Source organism: Rhododendron vialii, chromosome 6a, assembly GCF_030253575.1.
Source record: "Rhododendron vialii isolate Sample 1 chromosome 6a, ASM3025357v1".
In the NCBI taxonomy this organism is placed as follows: domain Eukaryota; kingdom Viridiplantae; phylum Streptophyta; class Magnoliopsida; order Ericales; family Ericaceae; genus Rhododendron; species Rhododendron vialii.
The window spans coordinates 2,099,049-2,124,171 of NC_080562.1; the positions used below are offsets into that span (position 1 = coordinate 2,099,049).

Below are 25,123 nucleotides of genomic sequence, written 5' to 3' on the forward strand. Positions count from 1 at the left end.
GCTCTAGAGAGATCCAATTTCAGCAACACGAACGTTTCTCAAAAGAAGCTGCTAATATATTTCTCCGCTATTTGATGGACCATGATCTTGTAAGCCTTTTCTGTTAGATGGAAACTGTCCCAAAACACGTACTCAGAGACATTGGCACATGTGTATGAGCACAAAAATGCTACTTCTACCACACCAGTCCCGCAGCATCCCTTGTTCCCGATTTCGAATCCTGCCATAGAAAACGAAAAAAGAAAATTAAAAAACTTACACGAAGACCATTTAGGCTACCCTTCGCCAATGGGTCTCTCTCGAAAAGTCACAAACGCACAAAAAGTGTACAGAAAAGACAGTATATGGTCCAGGTCCTGTCCAATCTTCTGTACCAAAAAATGCGCGTACTGGTATTGCAGTGCATTTTCGGCCCATGAATTAACTGAGAATCCAAATATCAACAGGAATGCATTTTTAAGTACAGAGAAGTTGACCCTTGTCCGAAATTCCAATTTGATGGGGTGTGGGCCACCCATGAAATTGTTTTTTTTTTTTTTTTTTGGTCTATTGACCCACCCATGAAATTGTTGAGGCACAATCCTCTATGTCGAGGGATTTTCCGGTCGTTGAATCAAAAACATTTTTAAAAAAAATACACAATCCAAGGGCCAGAAAGCCCCTCGGCATATGAGTTTTCGGGACAGCAGAGATCGGACCCCGAAACTGGCCGAACGTTTTTTCTGCCCACTTGTGCTGTATTAGTACTATATCATTTAGATTAGTTCTGGGTTTCTTGAAACTCTCCATATCTAAGTAGCAAAGGAGATGTACCGTATTTGTCGGGGTTACGAAGGAGATCGAGAGGGAGATCGTAGGCATCAATGTAGACAATCCTTGCAAGTGGAAGGTTGCCGTTGAAAGAGTTCAACCTCAGTGAGAGCTTTGTGTTGAACAATCTTGCTGCTTCATTGTACTTCTCCACACAGTCTCTTTGTGGACCTCCTCCCAGAGTTCTCTGTGATGGCACACACCCTATGGGAGGTATGCCAAACACACCAATTCTTCTTGCACCCAGCCCATACAAGTCCTTCAAATATAGTGCAAATTTTATAAGTAGCATATTACCTTTACTTGATTTATTGGTCAATGCACAACTGCAGAATTCTCAACGGGCACCGGATCCTCCGTATCCACTTTCTCCTATTTCGCTATTGCCATCTATTCTTCGTCGTTGGATAGAGATTGTCGTGTTTTAAGATTGCCCTATAATCCAATGGTTGAAAATAGATGGCAATGGGAGGAGATAGGAAAATAGATATGCAGGATTTGGTGCAACCTGCTTCTTTATTCCTAATATTCTTAAGTCATTTGATCTTGTCTCTCGAGTCTCATGTCTTGAGATTGTCATACAATTCTAGGACGGTGATACTGCCGCATAATCTACATATCCAACAGAACAGGGCCAGAGGGCCACACGATCCTCGATCCCTAATCTTCACTCTCCCAGTTCTCGTGGGATAGAGAGGAGTTTTGCGTTGGGAGATCGGGCACAAATTAAAGGATTTGATCTAGTCGAAAAGGGTGTACTCAATGGCACGGGATTCTCCATCTCTAAACTACATGTCCCAATTACACACTCACTAAAACCATTCTTTTTTCAATTCGTGTATCTCGAGATTGCATCGCATCGGGCAGCTGGAAGTTTAACCGGACACAGATTTTGTTCGGACATAAAATCTGATCGCGTGATCGATAAACAAGAATGCAAAACTATTACCTGCACAAAGCTGGAAGCCGAGGCAACCATGAGATCGGTGTAGGAAGGAACGTCAAAGTGAAATTTTCGGAGAGGGTTGCTGAAGTAGGTATTTGTGATGTCATTGGCCCCTGCTACTACTACGTACAGGCTGTTAGCCAAAATCACGCTTGTTCTTGCTTCTCCAACCACTCCTTTCAACTTTGCTAAGTACTCTTTGAACAAGTCTAGTTGATCTGACAATGATATAACTGACTGATATTTAATCAGTGTTAAAACAAACAAAAAAAAGTGATTAACAACGAGTCGATATAAAACAACATAAGGGCTCACAAATCAAAAACAGTCCTACGACGTGCACAGAACCGGACACAGTGGAGGCACGGGATCCAGTTGTTAGAGGTTCTTGTTAGAGTTGTACGCAAAATTTGCGTACAAGAACAAAGACCTCTAGCTAACATGGCACAGAAAAACCTCTTACACATGAGTCCCACGACGGAACTCTACCACGGTTGTGTGTGATAGAAATATGTACGCGTATTTTTTTATTTTTTTTATAGAGAAAAATGGCGTACCGCAAGCTCAGATGTAAGAGGATCGAATCCAGCGCCGCCCGAAGCAAAGTTCACCCCAGTTGATAGGTCTTGTATTTGCAGATTTGGGTCAAGATATGCAGGTAACAGCTCCTTAATCCCCAATTCCTCCACTGACATGCCACAGAAATTAGCACCAAAAAAATAGTGGTATAGTGGCGGAGCTTAGGATTTTGGCCTGAGGGTGGCCGACATAATTGACTCGTTTTTATCTACCCGTAAACTTATTATACCATCTAGTGTTTGCTTTCCAGTAAAATTTATTTGTCCAATGAAATTATTCTAGCTTAATGCAGTAAAAGAAAAGGTTACGACAATAGTACTTGCATGCTTATTTCTTTGTTTATGAAAGAATTAAGAAATTACAAGGTAAAACAATCTGTTTTTACTAAATTGAACCAAAATTATTAAGATTATAAGAAATTATTATTCTACTAAAATTCATAATACTCAAAAATTAGATATCATTTTCATAAATATTTCAAGATTCTGAGGGCCGGGTGGGGGCCCCTGACCCGACAGCGGCCCCGACAGAGTTCCGCCTGTATATTTTCACGAGACAAAGAGGTCTTGAGCTTCCTAGACAAACATGACTATTCACAGGTAGTTCCAACGTACCTAACAAATCCGAGGGGACCTTTCCATTAGAAAATCTTCCGGTTGGTACTCCACCCATGAAATCCTTCCCATAAGGAGGATAATTAACCTTAAATATTGTTTTTAGGTTGTTATTGTTGCCCGTGTCGACTATCGAATCTCCGAACATGATCACCGCGGGTATTGTTACGTTGTGCGGTAATCTTATCACAGCCATGGCAATGTACAAACGGAGAAGAAGAAGAAAGACACAGAGATAAACTATTGAGGAAGAAGAAGAAGGAAGTTTTAGCAAGAGGGGAAGCTGCATTGTTTTGGAAATTTTTTGCAGAGTTAAACCTCTGCTGGGCTACAAAGTGACAAAGAGAGAGAGAGAAGAGCAGTACAAAGACTTATGATCGATGTGACTTCCATGGTTTTACTTGGTGCATTTATATAGGATTTTTTTCATTGTTCATTTCTCATTAATTCCTCCATTTTTTTTTGTTTTGTTTTGTTTCTGCAAATGTTGACTGGGTAAACATGATTATACAACCTCCATGTGGTGGTTAATCTTGGGGAAATGAGCTAAAATGGACACTCAATACCATTTGCCAAGGAGCAAGACTACAGTTCCCGACCAAATTCTCGACGCCGCGCCGGGCCCATTTCGGCCACCGGACGGCTGATCGGAGCCGACCAAAAATTCTATAAAAAAAAACCGAGTGGGTTCGCGCGAGAATCAACGGCATCCGATGTGTGTAGGTGGCCGATCCAAACACTCCATTTTTTTGTATACATTGTAGACAAAAAAATGGAGTGTTAAAAATGGAGTGTTTGGATCAGCCACCTACACACATCGGATGCCGTTGATTCTCGCAAAGACCCACTCGGTTTTTTTTTCTAGAATTTTTGGTCGGCTCCGATCAGCCGTCCAGTGGCCGGAATAGGCTCGGCGCGGCGTCGGGAATTCGGTCGGGAATCCCCGGTCAGTATTCTCAGACTTTCTGTGGCACACACAAAATTTTTGGTGTATGATACCCAAAAGTGATATAGTAGTAAGTATTTTATATGGAGTGGTAAAAATTTCGGTGTAGTGGTAAGATTTTTCGTGTATGATACCTAAAAGTGATAAAGTGGTAAGTATTCCAGACGTAAAATACTTACCACTACACTGAAATTTTTATGACTCCATATAAAATACTTACCACTGTATCACTTTTGAATACCATATACCAAATTTTTTTTTTTTTTTTTTTGTGTACCATAGATGAACTCCTTCAAGCAAGGTAAATGTGGCTAAGAGCGTTGGGCTAAGGCAAATGCCCAGAGCTCATTAGAGTGAAGGAAGGTGGGTGGGGCATCCGCAATTGTAATAATCAAAACCAATAACTAAAATGTGCCCCATAAGCATTTGATTATCCATTTAATCTATAATCAAACTTAACAACATCTACCTATACATTGGTTATTTTTGTATCTCCAACAAAAAAACCCCACAATACACAATGCACATTTGTCCAAGCGCAAATGAGTTTCAATCACGCACTCGACCACACCAAATTATTCATTATGATATGACAATTTCAATATGGAGTGTTTTTAAGTTATTGAGTTTGGTTATTAGTAAAAATTGTTAAGTTTGGTTATGGAATGGGTGGAATTTGGTTATTCGCTAAAAGACTAGTAACTTTGCTTATTACAATGTGGGGTGTTTTTTGAGCATTGTTGTTACTAAATGTGCTTATTCACACTCATTTACTTATTACAATGGGGATGCTCTAAGTCACACAATGCATGTACGTGTACGTGAGCGGAAGGAGAAAACATCTTGCAAAGATATCCCAAAATTTTAAAACTCACGAGAGCTAGGATTAAGAGCAAGCGTAGAACGAGAATTGAGAGCGAAAGGGTCATTTAAGCGACTAAGGGTAGGGCTAACAAATTTTTCTAACACGGACTCATTTGCCAATTAAGTGGGTTGAAGATGCTTGATCGACTCGGTGGATTTCGCACAGTAAAAACTCGGTAGATTACTACGATAGACCAAACGTTTATTCCTCAACTTGAATCTGAGTCTTCTCTCTTGGACACCCACCACTTAGGACTAAGCCAGCTGGTCCTGTATCGACTGATTTTGCACATACCTTCGGCTCAGTCCATATGTATCGTTTTCAATTGGGCTTCTCGCAAGTGGCCGCGGTGGAATTGTGCCCCAAAACTAGGCAAGGTGTGCGTAATTGTAACGACTCGCTCCAACTGACCAACTAACCCTTAGCCTAACCACGTGGCTCAAAAGGTTACAGTAATGGCTCACGTTTCATTACATATTACTTGACTTTTTCCCGACTTCCCGATGTGAGACTTTGGGATCTCACAATAATGTCCGGAGTTATAAAAAGGCCTGCAGCAGCATTTGCTGCAGGCAGAGATGACAATGAATAGTGTATTTCCCTCTATCACACGGCTTGTGCAGCATATGGGTTCTTTATCATCCAACCCATGCTGAAATAAATTACTGCAATTCACATCTTTATATGCTGTGAATTGGATTGATATATGGTTGGAAGGTGAACAGTTGTTACAGCGTCAGCCTTTAATGTCTAGACCAAGAATTCAGCTGTCAAGTCCATTTCTTAACTCTTTGGAAACTCTGCTTGCAATCATTTTAATGCCATAAAACATTAGACTATCAAATTCAAAGCAAAGATACTGCCCACATACTATACAGGCCAGGACAACACTAATTGCAATTTACAGTGGTGGACACAAAGGGGTGTGGCGTGGAGCAGGGACCTTGTAATGAGCAATTCTGTAGCACCTCCTGTAGTACGCAATTCAAATCGTTCATCTCAACATTCAATGGTTCAGATATGTTTGCTGGAGTATCTTTTACCGGCAAAAGATAACTTGGACTGGTAAAAGTTAACAAGCAATCTGAATCATCGATTGGGGAAACGGACGGTCCGAATGATCACTGCATCACTGTAGTGACTTGATCACTACAAGGTCCCAGGGTCCGGGTGCGGTCTCGCACAACTTCAAATATTTACACTAATCGTACTATTTTTTCCGGTTAATTTGAAACCCTGTAAATCTTTTGGGTGTATAAAAAATCTTAAAATTCACATATATGTGGGGAACAAACTGTCTAAAATTTCAAGTCATCAACCATTTTTTGGCCACAAGGGTAAAATTAAAGGACAATTTCGTATGTATACGTAATTTTGTCTCCTCGTTAAGTGGGAAATGGGGGGCTGTTGTGCCCAACTCACAGCAACATGCAACTGCGCTAAATTTCACAGTTCAAAAGTGTTTTGGACGGTTTGGATGGTCCTACTATTTATTACCGCTAATAGTATTCTATTACCGGTCATAAAATAACTCTTTCTAGACCATTGATTACCGAGACGGATGGTGAGATGGGCATAGCTGCACGCTGCTATGAGATGGGCACAATAGCCCCCCGCGTCCCCGTTAAGTGACAACGTTTTTTTTGTTATAATGTAGAAATACATGTGATTCAGGCGACGGCTTAGTCTAAATCCTGCACCACTTACTGCTTTACTGGTTAAATGCGGTCTGTGCTATTTTGATATACTTCATTGGATCATATTACTCCAGCATAGGGTATCAGAGATTCAGAATTTCCATTCTTGGATCTGAAAAGCAAGCTATGTTTAGATCTGAGCAGAGGTACAAGAATTTCCATTGATATCACAGCACATGATTTCTTCATCTGTATTACAGACTGTTGCATTGTGTGAGGGTACAAAAACCCATACCACATCTGCAAATCAGAATATTTAATCTCAAGAGTACATGTTTTCCCTTTCAAGGGGGAAAAAAAAAAAAAGATTACTACCATAGAACAGTTTGTCGGCCAAATCGAATTTACGTATAAATCGAGGTATTGGCGTAAACAATAATGTGTAGAAGAACACTATTAACCCACATTGTAAATAGAGAGAGAAGAAGAATTAATCCGTGGGAAAACCGCGAGGTAAATTGACCTCAAAGGAAGTCCTTGATGTACTTTTGAAGGATCATATTGACAAGGACCCCGTATGTTTTCTCCGTGGGATGGAAACTGTCCCAAAATAGGTACATGGAGTCGTCTGGACATATCTTGGACAAATTGTTACATAGTACGGTTACCTCTATTTTCCCTGAGCCACAACAACCTCTATCAGCAATAGAAAATCCTGCAACGATTTTTGAACAAAACACAACGAGATCAATTTAGGCAACTCATCCTACTGAAGATTGAGAAACAAGTGAAAAATCATGAGATTTACCGTATTTTTCAGGATTCTGAATGAGAGCGAAAAGAGGGCTGTAAATGTCGATGTAGACTATCCTGACTTGGGCGTCGTTGAGGCTGTCGCTGAGGGAACTAAGGGCGGCCTTTATCTTGGTGTTGTACAACTTCGCTGCCTGATTGTACTTCTCGGCACACACTCTCGTTTGTCCCCCGGCTAGTGTTCTCTGCGATGGCAAACACCCTATCGGAGGAGTGCCGAAAAAAGCGATCCTTTTCGCCCCCAGTGCGTACACTTCCTTGAAAACATAAACTTCCCAGCATTAGTTTCAATGAGGACTTTCTGAATCACAATAAATCTGATAACTGAGATTTCGAGTTAGTTTTCACGTAATTATCCCGGACCTACACCTAGTATGATTTTAACTCAGCAACGGGGGAAGATAGGCTCGTAGAGGGCGGGGATTTTTGGAAGCATGATCCCGTCTCGATTTTCACAGTGTCAAATTGATGATAAATGATGAAGAGGGAAGTACCTTTACAAAATCGCAAGCCGAACTGACCATAAAATCAGTGTAGGAATTAATATCATACTTCAATTTCCTGATAGGGAGAGTAAAATAGGTATTGGCAAGGTCATCACTGCCCGCTACCACTAAATATAGGCTGTTTGTTAAGATGAAGTTTGTTCTGTCTTCTCCAACAATCCCTTTTACCTTCCCAATGTACTCTCTGAACATCTTCAACTGATCGTCTAACGAAAAACATGCCTGTTATTTTCAATACCCAAAAGAAAGCAGCAATTAGTGAAAAGAAGAGAGAGGAAACAAATGTACAAATAGCCCGAGCCAGCCTTGAGCTAATGCTCGAATTAATTGTGACCGCTTTAGGCCTCCCAAAAAGGCTTCTTCTTTAAATTTCGTTTTAGACTTCAAAAAATCAAGATCGGCCCTGCATGTAGTTACCCAGTTGTAAGGGAATTGTGTTTATATATACCGTTATCTGAGCAGTTAGAGGATCAAATCCAGTGCCTCCTGAAGCGAAGCTTACGCCGGTGAGGAGATCGGCGGCCTGCAAATCTGGATCAAGATATGCTGGTACAAGCTCTTTAATTCCCAATTCTTCAGCTGAAAATAATGGAGAGGTACAGTGTTTCAATGTTAATCCAGTTACGACTAGGGGTGGGAGTTTCTGAGTAAGACCCGGGATGCTGCTGAGCGGGTGCATAGCGGTCGATCCGTCCGTTCATCTTGGCACGGACAACTCAGGTCGAATTTGAGTGCACACAAATCGCATACAAATTTGTACCGTCCATTGCTTGGTTAAGATCCGAGCCATCAATTGTCGAAATAAGCGGTTGAATTGGCCGCTTTGCACTGCTCTACAGGAAGATGCTTGGCACCATCTCTCATTCCCTCGAATTCAACACAGAGTTTGAGGTTTGAGTCAATTAGTTTTTTGACACGAACACGGCCCAACAATATAAGATTATACGGGATGAATACGGTGTTATACATATATGTAATCGTTTACTTTTTTGTGTTTGACCCGTTAACTTAAAATGACCTGACACGACAAGGTATGATGTGGTGAGTCAAAAATGCATGATTTGGCAAGTTGTTAGGGAACTTTTTTTTGTTTGTTTTTAGTTGTGTTTATAAGTGTTGGTATTCAAATCCGATATTACTGTTGTGAATTAAAAAGTGGTTCATGTATAACATTGCGACTTGTATAATGTATAGTTTCATGTACATTTTTAAATAAAAAATTATAAACTAAAAAGAGTGTCAAATCCAAACGACTTTCAGAAGGTCTGGTTAGCTTAGTGTTGATAGATTTTTGCTTTTGCATATGTCAAAAATTGTTAGGTTTAAGTAAATACGAATTTGTGAAATTTCAAAATGACATAACTTGAATGCGACACATCACGATGTCAACTCCTAGTGAAGACGACTTCTTCTGATAACATAAGTGTTAGGTTTAAGCAAACACGAATTTGCGAAATTTCAAAATGACATAACTTGAATACGACACGTCAACGAGGTCAATTCCTAGACGACTTCTCGTCTTCATCTGATAACATATTTTGAAAGTGACTATAATATAAAATATCATCTCTACTTTATTGAAGTGATAGATTCTCGCGACAATTGTCTTTTAGTATTGGGCTACGATCTCAGGCTGATGGATCAGCCCATTGGGCTTTCAAGCCCAAAAGACTGGCCTATTTCATTCAATGAATTTTTTTGAAAGGATCATTCAATGAATTTAATGGGGACGAGCCAACTGTCTCTTTTTTCCAACCATAAATGGACATTATTATTGTGTTATACATCATTATTTCCTTCAGCAGAAATGCTAATCGGAGCCGCTCATTTTGTTCAATATATTTTGAATAAAGTCCCCATTAAAAATCAACTCCATCCGACATCTATAAGGGCTTTTACGAAACATCCAAAATCACTTCAAAAAATTTCTAAGCAATTTTGGACACTTCGTAAACGCCCTTATCGATGTCGAATATAGCTGATTTTTTTGGGGACCTTAAGCAAAGTATATTGAACAAAATGAGCGGCTCCGATTATTTTTGTTGGACCCGAAACGGCCCAAAATCTGTGTCATTTCTGTTGTACTAGTAGCATTTCTCTTCCTTTAGAATAGTTGTTCATTTATGAACTTTCCGAGGGGTTCGGATTTTATGTCCCCGCCAAGGTTTTCGGCCAATATTTTTAAAAATATTTGAGTAAAAGTCACAATTTTTAACTTTTTCAATCAATTCCTCTTGTTAAGACTAACGAATAATCCGAAAAAAAATTAACGCAAAAACAAAAAATTGAAGAGCGACAGAACAAATAGCCAAGTTGGCTTTTAAAGAGGAATAAGGGCCAAGTATTTAAGAAAGAAAAAGAAGCTCATATGTGTAGCAGAATAAAAGAAAACCAGGCATTTGACCCAGCAATTGTGTACTTGCACTTTTTAGGGGCCTAAGGAGAAATTAAAAACTGGGCCATTTTTTTACTAGACTATTATAATTGGTACCAACTAGGAGGGGACCCCAAAATTTTAAAAGTTTTGGGGCCTAAACCGGCCACCTCTTCGACTTCAGCTTAGGGCGCATTTTATCAACCAATGACCATCACTTTGACATATAGTTTTAGCTTTGTGGCGAAGGGTTTCGATAATACTTACAAAACTTTTCTTGGATCAAATGTAACGCCTGCAAAACCAAGTGTGATGGACCGACTCACTTCGTCTCACACCTGAGTCCCTGACACCAAATTGGCGTTCACTTACCTTATCTAGAGTTTTTTTATTGATCGACATTACACATAATATCTACTTAAATTCTCTTCAATGGTTTGGACTCTAAGCTCAACTTCAACATTGTAAGATTTCCTGTTCGGTTTAGGTTTTAAGGGAGTTTTTTTATAGTAATAAATGAAGAGAGATAGAGATAAAAAAAAATTACTGAAAATCGTGCACAAGAGTGTTTGAGACCCCAAAATAAACAATGCCACCGCAATTCCTTTTGTTAGTTGTGTTAGGTTAATAGAAGAAATACATAAAGCAGTGCTGAAAATCGGTAAAATGTTAGTCCACATGGGCGTGGTGACCATAGTTGGCAAATTTGAAAATCCTGTAGTGCAGCCCGCATTACAGGAACTGTAGAGCGGTCGATTTAGCTGTCTATTTTAACGCTGACGATACAGAGTTAATCCGAGTTGTCCATTGACTCGGATCAATAATCTGAGTCGTCTATTGACCGAATCGCCCGCCCTACAGGATACTATATATCTAAATGTGACTCTTTGTTTGAAACAATCGTTACATAAAAACTGTATACTGAACCACACACTCAGATTATACTCAAATATGATTTAACAGAAGTGAATTTAGTGCTCTAGATGTAACTACTTATTAAAATCAGTGTGAATCTTGAATTTCATGAAAATTCTTTTTGCCAAAACTGGAAAGTACTAAAAAAGGAAAGAGAAAAGTAGATGAATAAATAGTCTATGAATGTTCGATATTAATTGCCGTACCCGTGCAATTAGGTGAATTGGGAAGAGCGAAAATCATTGTACTTTTATGAGAAAATCTTTTTCACGTTTGCGTCGTGAATAATTATTTACGGCGCTAATCGCGATCGTTCAAAACACTTTTAGATGATCGCAATTGATTGTTGCTGTAAAGCAGTTGTTCACGGCTCAACCGTGAATAAATTTCTCTACTGCTATAAAATAAAAAACACTAGACCGGGGCCATCATCATGATCACGAAGAGATAAACAAGAGAGAGAGAGAGAGAGAGAGAGGAGTGGTACCTATTAAGTCAGGTGGGGTCTTCCCATTGCAAAACCTTCCAGTGGGAATTCCACCCATGAAGTCCTTCCCATACGGAGGGAAATTGGATTTAGCAAACGTAGCAGTAAGCTTATTGTTGTTTCCTTGATCCACAATTGAATCTCCGAACACGAGCACTGCCGGAAGCGTTACGTTTTCCGGCAACCTTATGACTGCATCAGTACTACTGCTGCAGAAAATAAGCAAAACAGAGACGGAGAGCAACACAATTGACCGAGAAGAAGAAGCAGAGAGAAGAGTTAGAGAATGGGAACAGAGCTTCATTATTGGAGAAAACAGAGTTCCCGTGGAGAGAAACTCTGGTCCCTAACGTAGGATTTTAGTGGTGGGAGAGAAAAGATGGTACGATTTTTGTCTGTTACGGATGGCATGTAGTGTATGATCTTGGGATTATATATAGCAAGAGAAAAACTTTTTCACGGAAACCCAGGTTAATAGTTGTTTAAGGAAGTAAATCTCGAACGTCCAAAGTGTATTGAACAGTCCGGATTTTAATGAAACTTTTCTGAAGAAAAGTTAAACTCTTTTCCGAAAAAGTTTCGTTTAAATCCAAATCGTCCAAAGCCAACATGGACAACCGAGATTACGCGGCTCCGTGAATAAGTCTATCTCATATAAGAATAGGAGGATTTTTGTTGAGTTATTTTGATTTTTTTTTAAATTGGAAGGAAATAGTTATGGGAGGGTGGAGTAGAGCTGGTACTTAGAAAAGGTACGTCTCGAGTAAATATAAATATAGCCAATTTTCAAAAATTAACTTTTGGGCCATCGCAGAATTTTTGGGATAAAAAAATAAGTACTTTCATGCATAATATTTCAAAAATAAAAAATAAATTGAAATACAAAATTTGGCACAAAGAAATTCAAGAAAATTATACATGAAAGTATTGAACAAAGAAATTCAAGACCCTATGAATAAATAGTGGTAAAATTATTTTGAAAAATAACGTCATGGCTATAGCATATCTTTATAATCGTCTTATGTCAATGCTTGAATCCAGAGCTTTGCTCTAATTATGAATAGGGTTTCCGTAAGAATTAGTCGAGGTGCATGTATTCTAACCCTAAACACCTAATTAATTATTAAAATAAATGATTGATTGGATGCACTTGCGAACGTATTACAAAAAGTACGTAACGAAAAATGTGTGAAAAGTACTCATGTCTCATTATGTGGTTGGATGTGGTTGAATGTCATAAAAATCAGAAATATAAGTTAGTTTCAGTATTTTAAATTTCTTTATCACACAATAGCAAGTGATGAGTACTACTCGTGAGTTGTTTTCCTGGCAATAATACCATTTTAAATAAGGACCCAATCACATACATACATATAGACTACAATTTTCAATTTGACAATGAAATAAAATAGTCACTAGAATTTGCTAATTTGCACCATTAATTATTCTTACATTTTCTAACTCAGGAATCGTTCTTTTAGAAAAAAGAAAAAGAAAAGAAAAGAATACCCAATTGTGACATGTCCTTCCTTGTATAAGCACTTCATAAAAGTTTCCCTTATCTCCCCCACTCTATTGTAGTTCTATATATAAATACAGAATTTCTCCTTAACTATATATTTTTTTGGTAAATCAGTTTGAGATCGATAGAAGAAAAAAAAAAAAGCTAACCGAATATATAGCCTACAAGAGGCATAACCCAGAAGAAAAGAAAAAGAAAAGAAAAGTGATAACCTTAGGCCAAATGTCTACAAAATAATAAAGGATAACCTTACCGGGTGTTTCCGACTCATCTAAGAAGAGGGAACGAAAACAACTGAACAAAATAACTTAATTAGTACATGGAAATAATATAAACCTAAGGGCTGAGACCACATGATCCATGAGCCGTTTGCCTCTAAAATCCGTAACAAAAAGCAGATGGGGTGAAGGAAGAGATCTCGGCCTACGTGATGATTAGGTCCAGTTCTCTAGCTAGAATTCCTCATCAATATTGCATGAATTTTTTTATCTTTCAGAATAATTGAGGTGCTCTGGTTGAGCTACGTACGTATGATTGGGGATTTATTGCACAATTAGCTTAAAACACTAGTAATAATTAGAAGTGCCATTATATATCATACATTAAAAACATAAACACAATCAATTATTTGATATACAAAATAAATAGATATAGAAAAATAGCTTGTGAGATCCATGGAATGCATAACAAGTCGTTCTGAATCCGTATTTGGGCTCCTTTTGTGTAAATTTTGCTAGTCGAATAACACTCCAAGATGCAACCCAAAAATCCCACAAAGTGTCTCCACATCACATGGTCAGTGAAAGACGAGAATGCGGCAAGTGGAGTGGAGTGCAGTTGGTGCCTCCCTTATACTCTAATGCAAATGGACAGAGTTCGATTCCCGTAATCACTCATCCCCTCCCCAAGTCCCCCAAGGATAGAGTAGATTAGGTTTACAAATGGCTAAAAAAAATACCCCCGAGAATATTGCCATATCTTTCTCTAATTCCCCAAACTATCTCTATTATAAAACAGAAGGGTAAGGGTGTGGGGACAAGTTGTTACAACGGCTCAGATTTGTTTGATCTAAGGGTTGATATGTGCTCTTCAATTCTCTTAAGAAAGTGCTCACAATCTTTCAAATATTTCACAAAAATGCCATCTCGTTTGGGTTCCCCCCCCCCCCCCCCCCCCCCCCCCCCCCCCCCCTCTCTCTCTCTCTCTTATCATCTACAAATTCCGTCAGAAGTTAGGCCAATAAACATTCATTTCGATTATCAAAAAAAAAAGAAACATTTCTTTGGGATTTTTTATATATTCCAGCGAAGCTGGTTGAAGAAAGTTGCGTGAAAAGCTAGGCCAAGAAAGCTAATGTAATGGGTCTAACAAAGAAACCATTTTTTGAAAGCCGTGTGAAACATTCTTTCGGGATTTTTTTGGAGAAGTTTTTGGTGCCTGTTTCTTTCCAGGGTGCAAGTAGTGTTTAAATTTCAATCTAACTGCTGTTCCGAGTGGAATTTGTGCATGTTCAAGAAATTTGAGTGATTTTTTTGGTGTGGGTGGGTAGGTGTGTTGTTAAATGTTACACATAATCGAGTTTTGTTATTTTGACTCCTCTTGACGTTCCGTTTTGAATGATAGTTTAGTAGTATAGTCCGCGCCCAGGTCCATGTGTTTTTAGACCCTTCTTTGTCTCCCTTCCTTTTTCTATTATCATCGGGTTGCTCGTGTCTGCATGAGCAGAAATTGAATTTCAGAATAGTAACTCTATGGGTACATAATTTTCAACAAATTGAGCCAATTCCGATCGGGGTGGGTAGTGCCGTAGGCACGGGCAATCACTATGCCTCCAGTGATCGCTTACACTTAGGTATTTCAACCAAAGCCTGAGTTCTTTGTAGCTTTTTTCGATAGCCAGTTTTTTTCTCGCGGTCCGAACTAATTTTTTTTTACTCTTTATATGGTTAGTTTATGGTGTTTGATAACTATTAGTGATTAAAGCTACATTGAGGTTTTTGATTTCTGGGTTCTAATATGTTCTTCTTTTTTCTGCAAATGAGTTTAATAGATGCGGTGAGGGATCCATAGTAGTACTATTTTAACTTTTTTACTTGGTATTTATTGGGATTTCATAAACAAATTGATAGTTTTTTGTAACTAGCTTAAAAGTTTAATTGGGGGAGTACCGTAAGCATGTGTAATTCTCTTTCGTGCCACTAAGAAAAAGATTACATACTACACACTAATAAATTGATTTAGTGTTTGAACCACTAGCTAGCAAGTGCCATAGGTACATGCAATTCCAACCGGAGTGTGCAGTGCCGTAGGCACGAATAAACACTAGTATAGAAAAACATAAGAACGAGAAGGGAGAGTAATTCTACACACTATAGAAACCTTTTGGGATAAGTACCTTTTATTTATAGAACTCCAAATGACTCTTAAACTAATGAAAAGACACATTCTTCGAAAAAAAACTTCATTTTACTATTTTACTGATCACACTTCCCTTTCGTTTTTAGTATGTAAAAGTACCCAAATATTCTTAAACTTAATTTCTTTTAGAAAATCATTTCATATGGATAACAAAAAGGAAATATTGAAAAGTGGAATGGTGTTTTTGTTACTTCACACATTAAAAACAAAAAAGGAGAGTGCGGTTAGTAAAACGGAGAGTGCGGTTAGTAAAAAGGAGTGCGAAAATCACTCACTTCAAATTATATTTAAAAGACGTGTCTCTTGAAAAACTCTTTTCATTTAAACTCTATAAAATGAAAAGACATGACTATTCATTTGAAATAGCATAAGATTTGAAACTTAATTTCCAAAGCATATTTTGTTATTGAAGTTACTAAGGGGTGTTTCCACTAAAAATTTTGGACTATAAGTTATTGCATTGTGTCATGTTATTCACACTAACCCACAATTACTTCCACTTCATTTTTTCCCTCTATTTTTCATTTTGGGGTTTTGCACCTTGAGGCAGGATTCTTGACTACTATGAATGATGTGTGGAACGTAATATTTCTGTATACTGATCTTGATAGGGAAAAAAAATGTGTGGGTCATTTTGTGAAATTCATGCATAACCTAGTTTTTGGGCCAAAGAGTTTTGTGCTGGAAAGGTGGCTATGATGCTCCCGAGTGGTTTGGAAGTATCATGCTCCTAAGTCATTTTTTTCTTATTCTATGGTAAGTGTTGTCAGTAACGTGATAAGTGTTGTCAACAAGTATAGTAAGTGTTTCTTAAGGAAGTGTAGCCATGCAACATAGTAATAAGTGTTGACTTAAGGAATGGTATATAAAACCAGTTTGGTAAGTAAGAGCATCTCCAGCCTTGACCCATTTTAAGACTCAAATTTAAAAATTGGATAAAAATCACAAAAATCTCTTTCCAATCTTTAACCCAAACCCTTCCCCATTTTGGATTTTACTCATTTTTTTGCCCAAATCTGAGACAACTTTTGCCTTGACCCATTTCTCCAACGGCTAGTTAGAGAGAGAGAAAGAGGGAGATGTGTAAAATTTGGGTTTGATGGTTGGAGATGTGTCTATCCAAAATGGATTTTTACCCAAAATTTGACTCAAATTTGAAGAAAAATATGGGTGAAGGCTGGAGATACTCTAATACTACGTTTTTTTTGGTCAAAAATTCTTGAAACCATCTCGTTTTTAGCAAATTCACCTACTTTTGATAACCGAGGAACATCCTTACAGCCAAGCCACAATTGGATCCAACTGCGCAACCCAAATCTCAAGGGAAACTAGCGCGGCCACACCAGTCACAGTCCCCCACTTACTATCAGGATACTCACCCGGTGGAAAATCGAATCCCTAACTAAGTGGAGTACTCTCAAAGTCAGTCATTCGCCCTTACCACTGGGACAACCCCTGGATGTGTAGTGATGCTAGATTATTGTATTGATAAACCCTAGGTCTAGAGAGACGTAGTAATCACATAGATGCATATAGAAGTGATTATTTAATGCCTAAAAGGCGTTTGTTAGAATGCTTGTTTGGACTTATGAAAGGTTGAAATAAATTAATAAGTGTCGGTAGACTTTAGCAGCCTGTTTGGATGAGGGATTTGCCCCCGGATATACGACGCGGCTGGAGTAGTAATTCGGCCCCACCTCTTCTCTGGTGTTTGGTTGGGCAAAACAGCAGCCGGATTTGGCCCCTGATTTGTTGGGTTCGGATTTGTAATCCACCTGCGGGTGGATTTGGTAACGACAGGGTACCCCCTGTCGTTGCTATATCCGGGTTCCCAAATGACCAACATGCCCTCTAACACAACACAACAGAACTGAAGAAGATGACGAGAGAGAGAGAGAGAAGTACTGTTCGTGAGACGAAGTGTTGTACCCATCATCGCCGGAGCCGCCCTCGTTGCTGGTAGAAGTGGACGGAGAGAGGTAGGAGTAGTGATGATCGGAGCAAGAGGCTTACGCCGGAGTGGTGATGATCGACGGCGGAGGCGGCGGTGGACGGATTGCACGAGGGGTTGCAGAGGATTGGGTTTGGGTAGGGGCGTGGGTGGGTGGGTTTGAGGTGTTGCGTACTGGAGAAGATCTGTACATACTGTATACATATACATATATATGTAATGATTTTTTAGTTTACAATTACATTTATTCACTTTTAGTTTACAATTACAATTACATATATATATATATATATATATATATATATATAATCTCTCATCATTTTTCAATTACTATTTTAATTTTTTTGACAAATATGGTTTATTTTTAATTTGTTCCGGAAAAAAATATTTTCCTAAAATGAAATTAAGTTTAAACATTTGTGGGGGCAATTCAGTCATTTAATATCTAATTCCATCATATCCACCCTCTAAATCTCCTTTCTCAAAAAATTATCCAAACAGCTCATTACAAATTCACTCTTCTTAAATGGTGGGACCACCCTTCTTAACATATCACCCCTCATTACATATCCACTCTCAAATCCACCCTCATTACATATCCACCCAAATCAAATCCCTCATCCAAACGGGCCGTAGGTGTATTGAAGTCATGGATCGGCGGGTCTATTGGCTAGGTCAATAGCTTGTAGCACGGCGAGGTGAGGCTGTTGCTTAGGCAAGCCAATAGGCCAATTAACCATATGCCATACGCACTTTTTTGACTTTTAGTTTTTGAGTTTTTGAATCTCTTTTTTGAGGTGAGGCGAGGTGAAGTGAGACCAATGCCAAAAACTGGAAATATCGGCCTACATGATGATTAGGTCCAGTTCACTAGCTAGAATTCCATCTCCTTAACTAGAATTCTTTATCTACAGAATAATATTGGAACTGCCGTCTCCCACAATTGAGGTGCTCTGGTTAAGCTACATATGTACTATTGGGGATTTATTGCACAGTTAGCTTAAAACACTAAATAAGCCCTTGGTAGCCCCCTCTCTTTAACCCTCTGACCTTCCATCTCCCTCTCTCTGGCCCTATCGAATCTCCGATCATGATCACCACGGGTATCGTTATGTTGTGCGGTAACCTTATCATAGCCTTGGCAATGTACAAACGGACAAGAAGAAGAAAGACACAGAGAGAAACTATTGAGGAAGAAGAAGAAGCAGGAAGTTTTAGCAAGAGGGGAAACTGCATTGTTTTTTGGAAATTTTTGCAGAGTTAAAACCTCTGCTGGGCTACAAAGTGAGAGAGAGAGAGAGAGAGAGAGAGAAGATATGACTTCCATGGTTTTACTTGGTGCATTTATATTGGATTTTTTATTTTTATTTTTTTGGTTTCTGTAGATGTTGACTGGGTAAACATGATTATGTAACGTCCATGTGGTGGTTAATCTTGGGAAGTGAGCCAAAATGGACACTCAATACCATTTGCCAAGCCTCTTCAAATAGAATTTTTCTATGCTACACAAAAAAATTTGGTGTATGGTACTTAAAAGTGATATAGTGGTAAGTTCTGTAAAATACTTATCACTACATTGAAATTTTTATCACTATATATACTCTACGATAGATTAACTTCTTCAAACAAGATGTGAGCAGGAACGTGAAAACATCTTGAAAAGATATCCCAAAATATTAGTAAAATTTACGAGAGCTAAGATTGAGAGCAAGTGCAGAATAAGAATTGAGAGCAGAAGCAGACGGTCATTTATGTGAGTCGTGACTAAGGGTAGGGCTAACCAATTTTTCTAACACGACTCATTTACAAATTAAGTGGGTTGAAGATGCTCGATCGACTCGGTGAATTTCGCACAGTAAAACTCACAAGCTACATAGAATTTATTATATATTTGGTAGAAGAGTTTGGGAATATTATTGGTAGAATCTTTATTTTCCATACCAGAAGCAACGGGTTATTCGGTTAGATTACTACGATAGACTAAAAGTTTATTCATAAACTTGAATCTGAGTCTTCTCTCTTGGACCCCCACCATTTGGACTAAGCCATCTGGTCCTGTATCGACTGATTTTGCATATACCTTCGGCTCAGTCCATATGTATAGTTTTTATTCCGGCTTTAATTGAGCTCCTCACAAGTGGACGGTGAAATTGGGCTCTAATATTAGGCAAGGTGTGCGTGATGCCCGGAGTTATAAAAAGGACTAGGCAGAGATGACAATAGTACTGTATTTCCCTCCATCACACGGCTTGTGCAGCATATGGGGGTTCTTATCATCCAACCCATGCCGAAATAAATTACTGCAATTCACATAAAAGTATAAAATAAAATAAAAACATGCTTACAATCCATTTCTCAACTCTTTGGAAACTCTGCTTACAATCATTTTAATCCCATAAAACATTAGACTATCAAATTCAAAGCAAATATACTGCCCACATACTATAAAGGACAATACTGATTGCAATTTACAGTGGCGGAAACAAAGGGGTGTGGCGGGTGCGCCCTTGCACAACTTCAAATATTTACGTTAATCGTACAAGTTTTTCTAGTTAATTTGAAGAAAAAAAATCTATGGGATTGGCCCTATAAGTCTCTTGGGTGCATAAAAAGTCTTAAATTTCAAGTCATCAACCATCTTTTGGCCACTAGTGTAAAACTAAAGGACAATTTCGTATACATACGTAATTTTGTCTCCTCGTTAAGTGGGAAGCTGGGGGCTGAGTGCCCATCTCACAGCAGTGTGCAGCTGCGCGAAATCTATTACCGGTCATAAAATAACTCTTCTTAGACCATTGATTGCCAAGATAGACGGTAAGATGGGCACAATTGCACGCCGCTATGAGATGGGCACAGTTGCTCCCGCGTCCCCGTTTAGTGATAATGTTTTTTTTTTTGATTATAATGTAGAAATACATGTGATTCGGGCGACCGCTTAGTCTAAATCTCACACCACTTACTGCCTTACTGGTTAAATGCCGTCTGTGCTATTTTGATACTTCATTGGATCATATTACTCCAGCATTGGGTATCAGAATTTCCATTTTTGGATCTGAAAAGTAAGCTATGTTTAGATCTGAGCAGAGGTATAAGAATTTCCATTGATATTACAGCACATAATTTCAACTGTATTACAGAGTGTTGCATTCTGTGAGGGTACAAAAGCCCATATCACATCTACAGACTGCAAATCAGAATATTTAAGCTCAGAGTACATGTTTTCCTTATCAAGAGGAAAAAAAATAGATTACTACTATAGAACAGTTTGGCGGCCAAATCTAATTTACGTATAAATCGAGGTGAATGGTGAATCGAGAGAGAAGAATTAATCCGTGGGATAACCGCGAGGTAAACTGACCTCAAAGGATGTCTTTGATGTACTTTTGAAGGATCATATTGACAAGGACCCTGTATGTTCTCTCCGTGGGATGGTAACTGTCCCAAAATAGGTACTTGGAATCGTCTGAACATACTCTGGACAATTTGTTACATAGTACGGCTGCCTCTATTATCCCCGTGCCACAACAACCAGTATCGACAATAGAAAATCCTGCAACGATTTTTGAACAACAAGATCAATTTAGGCAACTCATCCTACTGAAGATTGAGAAACAAGTGAAAAATTACGAGATTTACCGTATTTTTCATGATTCTGAATGAGAGCGAAAAGAGGGTTGTAAATGTCGATGTAGACTATCCTGACTCGGGCGTCGTTGAGGCTGTTTCTGAGGGAACTAAGGGCGGCCTTTATCTTGGTGTTGTACAACTTCGCTGCCTGATTGTAGTTCTCGGCACACACTCTCATTCTTCCCCCGGCCAGCGTTCTCTGCGATGGCAAACACCCTATCGGAGGAGTGCCGAAAAAAGCAATCCTTTTCGCCCCCATTGCATACATTTCCTTGAAAACATAAACTTCACAGCATTAGTTTCAACGAGGCCTTTCTCAATCACTATAAATCTGATAACTGAGATTTCGAGTTAGTGTTTACATATAGGGCCGGCTCTGAGATTTTGGGAACCTAAGACGGACTTAGACAATGAGGCCCTTAATAAAATTTATGACAATAAAATAATAAAATTTACGACAATAAAATAACAAGTAATTAAATGATTTTTTCAAAGCCAAATGCATGTAATCGACAAGAAAAAAAACCCATACAAATGCTAATTTCTGATCCTATTTTCTCTTCTGTCTCTAATTCATCTTCTTCTATTGTATTGTGTGTTTAAGAGATTAGAGCTGTTAATGGTAGAATATGCATAAAACTTATATAGGAACCCACCATATGGGATCATTTTCCAAGGGGCTCTACATGAAGATAGCCACTCGCGATCTGCATTTTCTTTTTCCTTTTTTGCTTCCTTTGATTGAGCAAGTCAGGTTGGGCCCAACCATTGGGCCTGTGTCTCTTAAGTATAAAATAGATGGTTTGGGTATTAAAATGGGTCTCTAGTGTTGCTATATCCAAAAAGATTGGACATATATAATGGGTACCTAAAATAACAGGAGGCCCTAGTTTTTACACATTCTTGGGGGCTTAAGGTGCTGGTCTCTTGGGCCTTAGCCCAGAGCCGGCCAATTACATAATCTTCAAGTGATCCCGTCCCGATTTTCGCAGTGTCAAATTGATGATAAATGATGATGAGGGGAGTACCTTTACGAAATCGCAAGCCGATCGGGCCATAAAATCAGTGTAGGAATTGATATTGTACTGCAGTTTCCTGATACCGAGAGTAAAATAGGTATTGGCAAGGTCATCGCTGCCTGCTACCACGAAATATACGCTGTTAGTTAAGACGAAGTTTGCTCTGTGTTCTCCAACAATCCCTTTTAGCTTCCCAATGTACTCTCTGAACATCTTCAACTGATCGTCGAGTGAAAAACATGCCTGTTATTTTCATACCCGAAAGAATGCAGCAATTAGTGAAAAGAAGATAGAGAAAATAAATGTACGAATAGCCCGAGCCGACCTTGAGCTAAAACTCGAGTTGTGGCCTCATCTTTAAATTTCGTTTTAGAATCCAAAAATCAGGGCTGGCCTGCATGTAGTTACCCATTTGTAAGGGAATTGTGTTTATATATACTTACCGCTACCTGAGCAGTTTGAGGATCAAATCCAGTGCCTCCTGAAGCGAAGCTTACGCCAGTGAGGAGATCGGCGGCCTGCAACTTTGGATCAAGATATGCTGGTACAAGCTCTTTAATTCCCAATTCTTCAGCTGAAAAAGGAAAAGAGTTCAAGAAAAATTGGAAATTTGATTGACAATTGAATGCATTATCGAAGAGATTATGGACATGTAGTGCCGAATAATAATGGTGAGGTACAGTGTTTCAATGTTAATACAGTTAAGACTAGGGGTGAGAGTTTCGGAGCACAAGTGCACAACTCGTTAATACGACTCGAATTTTCAACACAAAGTTTGAGGTTCGAGTCAATTGTTTTTTTGACACGAATACGGACCAACAATATGAAGATTATACGGGACAAATACAGTGTCATACGGACACATATAATCGTTTACTTTTCCGTGTTGATCTGTTACCCCAACCCGTTCGGCTAAATAAGCCAACTGGCATATTTTTTTGTCCTTATTCAAATTTTTTTCTTATTTGTTAGTTTTTTGTCAATTTTTTGGAGATTATTGCATTATCATGATGAGAGGAATCTAAAAAGTAGTAAAAAATTATGATCGAAATCCTTTTTTTTTTTGAATAAAGAAGAAAAAATTGGCTAATTGGCTTATTTTTGTCTTTATTCAAAAAAATTAGGTTTCGATCGTATTTTTTTACTTTTTAAATTCCTCTTGTCATGACGATACAATAATTCTCAAAAAATTGACAAAAAACTAACATATACGAAAAAAAAATTGAATAAGAACAAAAAAATAAGCCAGTTAAAATGATCCTACACAACAAGACATAGATGCGGCGAGTCAAACATGCGTGATTTAGAAAATTGTTGGGGAACTTTTTTGTTGGTTTTTAATTGGGTTAAGTGTTGGCATTCAAAATGCGATATTACTGTTGTGGATTAAAAGGTGGTTCATGTATAACATTGCGACTTGTATAGTTTCACGTACATTTTAAAATATATATATATTATAAACTAGTTTTTTTTGTTGTCAAATCCAAACAACTTTCAGCAGGTCGGCCTACTGTCAATAGACTTTTGCTTTTGCATATATCTAAACTTGTAGCTTTAAAGTAAACACTGATTTGCAAAATTTCGAAATGACACAACTCGAACGTGACACATCACGACATCGACCCCTAGTGAAGACGACTTCTTCCCATAACATATTTTGAAGGGGAGATCGAGGTGGCAAGCGCAAGTTTTGGTGGGTCGAGACCATCAACCTTTGATGCTTGAAAAGGCTGGCCTGCTCTTAAGCCCATTGGGCTTTGCTCCAGCTCGCCAAGTCATCCTTTCAATGGGAAAAAATGAAAAAAGAAAAAAAATTCTTCACCTATTTCATTCAATGAATTTAATGGGGATGAGCCAACTGTCCCTTTTTTCCAACCATAAAATGGCATTATTGTGTTATACTGTACATCATTATATTTCCTTCAGAATAGTTGTTCATTTATGAACTTTCTGAGGGGTTCGGATTTAATGTCCCCCCTGCCAAGTTGTACTTTGATTTGGCTGCTAAGGTTTTCATTCATTATTTTCAAAAAAAAAAATTTGAGTAAAAATTACTATAATTTTTACTTTTTCAATTCCTCTCGTTAAGACGAAAGAATAACCTATAAATATTTAACGCAAACTAGCAAATTGCAAAAAATAAATAAATTGAAGAACAACAAAACAAAAGGCCAATTAAGTTGGCTTTTAAAGAGGAACGAGAGCTAAGTATTTAAGAAAGGCTCATACATGTAGCAGAAGAAAAGGAAACCGGGCATTTGACCCCGCGATTGTGTTACCTGCGCTCAAGTGCAATGAGATTATGAATTCAATTCGTATGGAGGGAGATTTGAGACTTTTGTTGATGGGTTCGACGGGAGTTGGGCAGTGAATATTTTTCTAACGCATGACAAAAGCAAAAAACAAAAGGAGAAAATATTTAAGTACATGGGTGAGTGAAAATATGATATTGCATTTTATCTAAGAGCCGGTCCTGACTTTTTAACGGTCTAGAGAAATTAAAGATGGGACCATTTTTTTGCTCGACTATTATAAATGGTACCAACATATATGACGGGGCCCAAAAATTTGAAAAGTTTTGGGGCCTAAACCCTCCTCATCTTCGGCTTCAGCTTACGGCGCATTTTATCAACCAATGACCATCATTTTGATGTATATAAGTTTTAGCTTTGTGATGAAGGGTTTTATAATCACTTACAAAGCTTAAAAAATTCTTGGATCAAATGTAACGCCCCCAAAACCAAGTGTGATGGACTCACTTCGTCTAACACCTTACACTAAATTGGCCTTTACTTACCTTATCTAGAGTTTTTTTATCGATCGACATTACGCGTAATATCTACTTACACTCTCTTAAGTGGTTTGGACTTTTAAGCTCAACTTCAACGTTGTGAGACATTGAGCCTCCGCAATTCTTTTCGCTAGTTGAGTAGTTGTGTTAGCTAGGTTAATAGAAGAAATACATAAAGCGGTGCCGAGGAATCGGTATTTTGTTAGAGTATCCGCATCAGTATCTTTAAATTTTGGACCAAATTAGAAAGCAAAAAGTCACTTTATTACTTTAACTACTCACTTTTAAAATATCTATTGCACC

The 25,123-nt window shown here is 38.4% G+C and overlaps 1 protein-coding gene, 1 long non-coding RNA gene and 1 pseudogene across 2 annotated transcripts in view; 1 reads left to right on the forward strand and 2 right to left on the reverse strand.

The window, feature by feature from the left end:
- LOC131329322 (uncharacterized) lies at positions 1 to 11,874 on the reverse strand (annotated as a pseudogene).
- On the forward strand, positions 6,723 to 20,934 carry LOC131329324 (uncharacterized). The gene is made up of 2 exons (XR_009200719.1): positions 6,723 to 6,817; positions 20,700 to 20,934. It is a non-coding gene; the product is annotated as an uncharacterized LOC131329324 (long non-coding RNA).
- LOC131329323 (uncharacterized) overlaps positions 20,467 to 25,123 on the reverse strand; it is a 20,078-nt gene continuing 15,421 nt past the window's right edge. Inside the window, exons 9-12 of the mRNA XM_058362411.1 lie at positions 22,473 to 22,603; positions 22,039 to 22,272; positions 21,020 to 21,281; positions 20,467 to 20,933 (exon numbers count right to left, since the gene is read on the reverse strand). Coding sequence (XP_058218394.1) covers positions 20,743 to 20,933; positions 21,020 to 21,281; positions 22,039 to 22,272; positions 22,473 to 22,603 — 818 coding nt within the window. The 3' untranslated portion in view covers positions 20,467 to 20,742. The remainder of the gene's footprint in view (positions 20,934 to 21,019; positions 21,282 to 22,038; positions 22,273 to 22,472; positions 22,604 to 25,123) is intronic.